This window comes from Rutilus rutilus (assembly GCF_951802725.1).
Source record: "Rutilus rutilus genome assembly, chromosome: 4".
Lineage (NCBI taxonomy): Eukaryota > Metazoa > Chordata > Actinopteri > Cypriniformes > Leuciscidae > Rutilus > Rutilus rutilus.
The window spans coordinates 2,597,657-2,606,600 of NC_140212.1; the positions used below are offsets into that span (position 1 = coordinate 2,597,657).

Below are 8,944 nucleotides of genomic sequence, written 5' to 3' on the forward strand. Positions count from 1 at the left end.
TAGTGTTTCTATAAGTGATTGAACTGGAAATCACCTGATTTAAAAATGCATTAACAACTTTTATATTTTAAATATGCATCGCTATGCAATCTAAAACCCTTATTGTCTATGCAAAAACATATTTGCATGCAAAAAGATATATGCATATTATAAAAAAACAGCCTACAACATGTTATGCATGTGTAAAGTCGAGTGTGAGCAGAAGTGTGTGTCAGGCCAATGGGTGCAGCATCTGAATGCGTGTGATCAGATGGTGAGAGGAGGGGAAACTAACGCGCGTGTGGGACTGACTGACTGTCGCGTTTATTTTGGACTAATAACTGCTGGAATAAGAACGGTTATACTTGTATGTGGCCTGGATTGAGTTTCACTGCATCCATGTATAAGTATTCACTCGACCGCTTTCAGGTTCTTTGCCTCTGCGTTTGTTGAACGGTGAGTTTAATATTTTTTCCGCTTTTTTTTACGGCAACCTTCCGGCAAAACCGTTACTTCAGAGCTGTCAGTGTTATAACTAGTTTGTCTTGTTATTTTGTGTAACTATGACATTGCACCATAGATAAATTACTCGTGTTTCTACTCTAAATATCATACTTGTTAAGAGTGTCATTAAAGAAACTTCCGCGTTTGCTGTGCGTTTCTACAACATGGACATTTTTAAGGTTTAGTCTTGCAAACTGGTCGATGTATTAAACCAATGATTGATTGCAGTGACATTCGGTTTGCGTTATTTGCTTACTTTTCTGCTTCGTCAACATTAGTTGTCTGAAGGGTTAGCACATTTGTGCTTCCTGCTTTGGTGACTTCCTTTGCATAAAGTGAACGTTTTCTCTTATCAGATTGTATGTTTGATAATGTAACCCTGTAACAAGTAGAATATATCTAAAGAAATATGTTTATAAATAAAATGCAGTACTGAAGACTATAAGTAACATTTTAAGCATATTACACCTGTTCACCTGCTATACCGCCAAATGAATGTTGTTAATGGAGTCCCACTGGATTTTTTTCTTTACATTTATTTTTTATTTTTTTGAGGAAGCTATTTTAGGTGTAATCATTACAGTCATCCATTTGTAAAATATAGTGGTGGTGGTGGCTTATTCGTGCATGAAATTAAAGGAAAAGTTAACCCAAAAATGAAAATTATCCCATGATTGACTCACCCTCAAGCCATATGTGTATATGACTTTCTTCTTTCAGCCAAACACAATCAGAGTTACATTATATAATATCCTGGCTCTTCCCAGCTTTTTTGCCCGAGTTTTTGAAGTTCAGAAAAGCGCATCCATCATAAAAGTAATCCATACGACTCCAGTGTGTTAATAGATGCGTTCTGAAGTGTAGCGATGGGTTTTTGTAAGACATATTTGAACTTTATTAACTAAAATATGAATATTAACCATTTCAAGTGAAACGGATGAAACATAGCAAAGGCCGATGGGTCAGAGGTCACCCTTCCACCGGAACTTGACTCTCTCATGAACGCGCGTAAAGCCTTAAGTGGGGGTAAATTATGGGATAGTTTTCGTTTTTGGGTGAACTATTCCTTTAAGCAGCCCTAGTCCTTTTTTGTGAAAAAACTGCTCTTTCTTTTACCAATTTAGCATTGGTTATGGAACAGCAAGCCAGTGATGATGAACCACCAGTAGTTCGTAGAGAGGAAACCAAGAGGAGAAGAAGAAAAATGAAAGCATTTACATCTAACTCCGCTATATCGATGGATCATATACCGGTTGAGTTTATACTTCCCACCATCAACAAAAACACCAAGATCTTAGACACGCTGCAACTGGAAGTGACTGGAAATTGGACGGTCGAGCAGGTGAAGGTCCAGCTTTGGCACAGAGCTGTAACCACTAAGATATGCCCTGAGTTTTACCAAAAATACTCTCCAGACCACTGCATCCTACTCTACCAGAAGAAGGGCAACTGGTATGAGATCTACGACAAGCAGCAGGTATTCCAAACCCTTGACTGTATCAGATATTGGAAAGCATTGAGGAAAGAGGTTGGGAAGATTCATCTGGTTGTTAGACCACAACCTGTTGAGGATTCGCTTCAGTACCAACGGTTTCTCAACCACCTAATCGGATACGATGTTACCGATGTAAGCAACGTGCATGACGACGAACTGGAGTTCACACGAAGAAAGCTACTGACCCCTCGGAAAATCGAGCTGTCTGATCGAGATCCCAAACTGTACTCGATGGATCCCTGGATGAGTATGAAGCCTCTTCCTGAATACTTGCTGAGCAAAATAAGTAACAATCACATTTTGGTGGTGATACACAAGGATACAACAAGCCAGACCATTAAGGTGTCTATAGATGACACGCCTGTCGGGGTTCTTCAGAGCTTCTTCGCCAAGATCACTAACAAGAGAGCACTTTTAGGCATATCAGAAGACGTCAGTGAATCCGATTTTGTCTTGAGGGTTTGTGGACGAGAGGAATACCTATATGGCAACCATTCGATTAAAAATTTCCACTGGATCAGACAGTGTCTTAAAAATGGTGAAGAGATCCATCTGGTTTTAGAGGATCCACCAAACCCAGAACAAGATGTGGTCCAAAAAGAGGACTGGTCTCAAGTCGACGACTGCACTGGAGTCGCCGGGACTCACGAACAACTGACCATCACTGAGAAAGACCACGAGAAGGTGTTCACCATCTCCCTTTGGGACTGCAATCGTAAATTCAGGGTGAAGATCTTGGGGATTGACATACCAGTTCTCCCACGTAATTCAGAGTTGATCGTGTTTGTCGAGGCCAGCATTTTCCACGGACAACAGCTCCTGGCAATAGAAAGGACAAACTCCAAACCCTTCACAGAGGAGGTGCTTTGGAACACATGGTTGGAGTTCAACATAAAGATCAAGGATTTGCCCAAAGGTGCCAGACTTAGCCTTCAGGTGTCGTGTGGAAAAGCCCAGACTCAAACGTCCAAGGAAAATGAGTGCAAAAACAAGAGCCGCTTGCTCTACTATGTCAACCTGTTGCTGGTGGACCACCGTTCCCTGCTCAGACAAGGGGAGTTCATCTTGCACATGTGGAAGATGCCCGAGAAGAATGAAGACCACAGTAGCGTTAACGCAGACAAACTTACGTCCGCAACCAACCCGGACAAGAACAACTCCATGGCTGTTGCCATTCTCCTGGACAAGTACTGCTACCCTGTGGCTCTTCCCAAGAGCAAGGACACTCCGGACTCGGAAATGGAGGGCGAGAGAGGACAAAGAGAGATGCCCAACCATCTGCGCAAACAGTTCGAGCAGATTATTGCTACCGACCCCTTGCATCCACTCACCTCCGAAGATAAAGAATTGCTCTGGCACTTCCGGCAGGAGTGCATGAGGGATCCCAAAGCATATCCAAAGTTTCTTTCCTCCGTTAAGTGGGGGAAACAAGAGGCTGTGGGGATTACACACTGTCTTCTGGAGAGGAGCACTGTATGGGACCGAAGCTCGCTTGATGTGGGTTTGGCTTTACAGTTACTGGACTGCCACTTCTCTGATGAAAACGTGCGCTCTTTGGCCGTCCGGAAGTTGGAGACTCTTGGGGATGATGATGTCCTCCGGTACCTCCTGCAGCTTGTTCAGGTGAGCCTCGGGTGATAACTTACAACACACGCCATGGTTGGTTTTGCATATCATAACTCAACATGAACAAAGGAACTTCAGCTAGCTATTAAAATCAGCAAGGGAATATTTACATGAAAATGAATCACCCGACTGTATGATTGATAACAGTATAATGTGAAGTGTGCAACTTGGTTATTTGTTTTTTGTTTTGTAGGCTGTAAAATTTGAGCCGTACCATGACAGCGCACTTGCCAGGTTCCTCCTCAAACGTGCACTTAGAGTAAGTCAGAGCTTCATCCGACTGCAGTTTTTACGTAAAAATGTTTTCAGTTTAACATGCCAACTCTTTCGACTCCTTCACAGAGCAAGCGCATCGGCCATTTCTTGTTCTGGTTCCTGCGTAGTGAAATCGCTCAATCCATGCACTATCAGCAGAGGTATGCCGTAATTCTGGAAGCTTATCTTCGTGGTTGTGGTGAAGCCATGCTGCAGGACTTCAGGAAGCAGGTGGAGATCACAGAGGCCTTGCAAAAAGTCACTCGTGAGATTAAGCAAATGTCTGCTGAAAAGTATGACGTTTCACCACAAGGTGATGACTACAAGCCAGTATTTGTCTCTAGTGTATTGCAATAGGCCAACTCAGTTCATTGTATATCTAATGTGGTGGGAACACTGTAGTTGTTACTCAGCTGCGCCAGAAACTGGAAGGTCTGCAGATATCAGGGTTGCCGGACAGCTTTAAAGTACCTTACGACCCGGGGCTACGGGCAGGGGCACTTGTGGTACGTAAAACTGTACAGTCATCTTACATTTTAGTGTCTACTGACATACAGTGCTTCTAGTTTTAAAGGAATATCGCAGATTCAATACAAGTTCGACAGCCTTTGCAGCTAAATATTGATCACCACAATAAATAATTTTGACTTCGTCCCTTGTTTTCTTTGAAAAGCATCACAAATCGACATTACAGTCTGGCACTTGCAATGGAAATGAATGAGACTGATTTTTGGAGGATTTAAAAGCAGATTCTAATGTAAAAAAAAAAAAAAACATTAATTCTCTGTTAAATCTTGTATTAGTAGAGCTGTTTAAATAATTTTGACAGTCGTTTTAGAGTTTATTACATTGCATTGTCATGGCAATGACATTGCATATAACTTTACAGTGCTTTTTTTAACTCTAAAATCATGTTAACATGCACATTGTTGAATATTTTAACGTTTACTATAATTGGCCCCATTGACTTCCATTGTAAGTGTCTTACTGCAAAAACAGGAGTAACTTGTAAAGAGTAACTTTAACTTGTAATGAACATTGAACATTCCATTAATATCCTGTAAAAGCATCAATAAATATACTAAGACCCAGTTTCTAAATGAATAGCCTTTAGATAATGCACCCATTAAACAATGCACCATATTAATTGTAGATTGAACAATGCAAAGTGATGGCATCCAAGAAGAAACCCTTATGGCTTCAGTTCAAGCGAGCCGACCCAACCACCTTGTCGAGTGACACAATTGGAGTCATCTTTAAAGACGGGGATGACCTTCGCCAGGACATGCTGATATTACAGGTAGACATGATCATTTAAATGCATGCTAGCATTCATCATCACCCACATTACCAACGCTGTCTCTTTTCTTTCTTTCAGATTTTACTAATAATGGAGTCTATCTGGGAGCTGGAATCCTTGGATCTTTCCTTGTTACCATACGGCTGCATTTCCACTGGAAATAAAATTGGTAACGTTTGATGTGTTTTTAAAAGTTTTTTCCAAACACTGCAATGAGTCAAAACTACATAACATTCTTGAACAATGTAAGGACTTCTCCTCTTCTAGGAATGATTGAAATAGTGAAGGATGCCACTACTATTGCTAACATTCAGCAAAGCACTGTTGGGAACACCGGAGCTTTTAAAGACGAAATCCTCAGCCAATGGCTCAGTGAAAAGTGTGTCAGTGAGGACAAGGTATGTTCTTATTTCCACTTGAACTCTTTTATTTGCTAAAGAGGAAGGAAACGCCTCACTTCCTGGAGTCTTGGTTTGAGGGCGTCTGCCTTTGTGTAGACCAGACATGGCACCTACACACATCCAGTGTGCTATTTTTACTCAGCTTGACTCATTTACCAACACCTGCGAGTTTGGTGAAGTTCAGTGAGGTTAGATCATACGTCACACCTTTGCCTCACTTGTTTGCATGTTTGTATTTGCTTGATGCAAATGTGAAAAAGGTCAGGCATTGGTGATATGTCATGTTTGTGCTTTTTTTTTTCCATCCTCACACCACCTCTTTAGCACCAGCAAGCTGTTGAACGCTTTGTGTTCTCCTGTGGAGGGTATTGTGTGGCAACTTATGTCCTGGGCATTGGTGATCGTCACAATGACAACATAATGATCACAGAGACAGGTAATTATTGTTATTACAGTAACCTCTCGGCTAGAATACTGCCGTTTAAAGGACTATTCCGGGTTCAAGTTTAGGTCGATCAACAGCATTTGTGGCATAATGTTGATTACAACTAAAAACACAGGTTTTAACAGGGGAATTATTGCAAGTGCCACGTTTTAAAAACCAAAAATTGGCCCCCATTCGCTTGCATTCTAAGTGCCTCACCTTAAAGGGACAGTTCACCTCACAGTTTTTTCTTTTAAAAAGCAGATATCAAGGTTAAAGGGATAGTTCACCTAAACATTTAAATTCTGTCATCATTTACTCACCCTCAAGTTGTTCCAAACCTGTAAGAGTTTATGTGTTCAGATGAACACAAAGGATGATATTTTGAAGAATGTTTGTAACTTAACAGTTGTTGGGCACCATTGACTTCCATAGTATGGGGAAAAAAAAATACTATGGAAGTCAATGGTAGCCCACAACTGTTAACTTATCCATATTCTTCAAAGAAATCTTCTTTTCTGTTCAACAGAAGAAAGAAACTCATACAGGTTTGGAACAACTTGAGGGTGAAAATATCCCTTTAACCTTAATATCTGCTTTTTAAAAGAAAACGAGTCTGAATTATATACATATATTTTTTTGTGCTAAGTAAAATCATGCAGCAAACACTGGTGTTTGAGTTCAACCTGTATTGAAGCCTGAATATTCCTTCGGTCAATAATCACTTCAAGTAACAATAACAAAATGTATGTTTTCCACCAGGAAACCTCTTTCACATTGATTTCGGACACATCCTTGGAAACTACAAGAGTTTCTTGGGGATAAGCAAGGAGCGAGTTCCCTTTGTGCTAACTCCTGATTTCCTCTACTTGATGGGCACGACAGGAAAAAAGAGCAGCACTCATTTTCTCCAATTTCAGGTAGATGCTTACGCTCTTAATATTTCACCCGTAACGACATAGCAAATGATTCGTTACAATGTATTTCGATGTATTTCCACTTTAGACACTCTACTAACTACAAGTAACTTTGCAACTACATGTCAACTAACTCTCATTAGAGTATTAGTAGACTGTTAGGTTAGGGTTCGGGTTAGTAGAATAAGTTGACTTATAGTCAGTAGAATATCTTTTTAAGAGCAGCACAATAAATTAGGGAATGTAACAATGTATCGTGACACAATATATCGCAATACAAAAATGCAACTATGTATCGTGGATAGTGACAATATATATTGTGTATAGTTCACCCCAAAAAATCACGTTTTCAGAGTTTTAGTGTCAATCTACTATATATAATGTTGAATATAATGTATAATAATGCAATGGGGGAATATTTGCGTGTCCTGATAATGCCAAATGTCTAAAAAGTGCTGCATTATTTTAAATATATCTAGTCAGTGACAGAGTACAAGCATATTCGTCCAAAATAATTCTGTATTTTCAGCTTCAGAATCATGAATATTGTTATTCTGGTGTCTCTATTGTCCTGTGCATTTTCCAGCACCAAGTCCAAACCTATTCATTTATGTATTTATGCAACACCAACAATGTTATATCAAATTTTGCATTTTAATCAACAGTAAAAAAAAAAATTGTGTCATATGTCTTAGAATAAATATGGTATTGTGAGTTCAGTATCGTGATATGTATCGAATCATGACATGAGCGTATCGTTACACCCCTAAAATAAAGTGTTAGCGGATATTAAGCATACAGTCTACTAATACTCTAATGACAGTTACTTGATATGTAGTCGCGGGTTGCTGTGACTAAACATAAACTTCCTCATAAACGCAGAACGTTTGCCTGAGGGCCTACCTGGCTCTGAGACACCACACCAACCTGCTGATCATCCTGTTCTCCATGATGCTGATGACCGGCATGCCTCAGCTGACCAGCAAGGAGGACATCGAGTACATACGGGAAGCGCTGACGGTCGGGCGCTCGGAGGACGAGGCCAAACAACACTTCTTGGACCAAATCGAGATCTGTCGAGACAAGGGTTGGACGGTGCAGTTCAACTGGTTCCTACACTTGGTGCTAGGCATTAAACAAGGTGTAGAGAAGCGTTCAGCTTGAAGACATGCAGCACAGCTACTTCATGAAGTAAATCAGTGCCTTCGTTTTAGTGTTTAGTTACTACTTTTAGATTTTTTAGCTTTTTATAAACCTAAATTATATTCTTATTTAATGCATGCATGTGATGCATTGCTTTTTTTTCTTAATGCAGTCTTGATATTGTCTTGCACTGCAACACAATACATTTTTTGTTTGATTTAGAGATTGGGTCATTTTAAATGCCCATAATAAAGCTGTAAATAGGAGAAGTGCTGGTATTCTGTTAATCTTGCATCTGCATAAATTTCGCAATGGAGCACCAAGTCTTTTTTTTTTTCTTTTCTTTTTTCTGGTTGATAGCAAAATGGTTTTGGATTTTATACTGACAACATGCAATTTGTTTTACTAATGTCATGGTTGAAATGCCTTATTCGCTTTTATTTGTCACCCTTTATTAATTTATTATGACTGTTGTCTGGTCATGTGATGTCAATAAGGTGGGCATGGTATGTAGAGCAACACTGCTTTTTCTAGAAAGAAAATATTATTAAAAATAAAGAGGCAGTGGAAACTTTATTGATGATAATCATTATTACTAACTGTAATCTTTAGTTTAATATCTAACCCGCAAGAGCACTTCTAACATGATTTTTTTAACATATATTTAACTTTATATTAAAATGCTTTGTAAATAAACAGTGTCATGATAATTCTTCATCTTAATTCAAATGACTTCTTTAATCTGAAAGCATGAAATACCCAGATGACTTTCTTAATGCAGTGGAGCACAGAAGATACTATCTATCTATCTATCTATCTATCTATCTATCTATCTATCTATCTATCTATCTATCTATCTATCCAATTAAAGTTAGTGGGGTCCAAAGTTTTTAGATTCCC

At 39.4% G+C, this 8,944-nt stretch overlaps 1 protein-coding gene across 1 annotated transcript; it reads left to right on the top strand.

Annotated features, from left to right (window-relative positions):
* The first annotated feature begins 190 nt into the window (after nt 1–190).
* On the top strand, nt 191–8,620 carry pik3cg (phosphatidylinositol-4,5-bisphosphate 3-kinase, catalytic subunit gamma). Its single transcript, XM_084407241.1, has 11 exons — nt 191–435; nt 1,608–3,601; nt 3,798–3,863; nt 3,947–4,172; nt 4,262–4,365; nt 5,013–5,159; nt 5,238–5,328; nt 5,427–5,557; nt 5,885–5,996; nt 6,747–6,904; nt 7,784–8,620. Exons 2-11 carry the CDS (start codon nt 1,616–1,618, stop codon nt 8,063–8,065), a joined length of 3,303 nt encoding a protein of 1,100 aa, XP_084263367.1. The 5' UTR covers nt 191–435; nt 1,608–1,615; the 3' UTR covers nt 8,066–8,620.
* The last annotated feature ends 324 nt before the right edge of the window (nt 8,621–8,944 follow it).

Excerpts from the sequence above, each read along its gene's own strand:
- pik3cg (XM_084407241.1), top strand. The coding sequence starts at position 1,616 with ATGGAACAGCAAGCCAGTGATGATGAACCACCAGTAGTTCGTAGAGAG. Across the intron at positions 5,329-5,426 it reads TTCCACTGGAAATAAAATTG|GAATGATTGAAATAGTGAAG; the intron begins GTAACGTTTGAT and ends CTCCTCTTCTAG. Across the intron at positions 5,558-5,884 it reads AGTGTGTCAGTGAGGACAAG|CACCAGCAAGCTGTTGAACG; the intron begins GTATGTTCTTAT and ends CCACCTCTTTAG.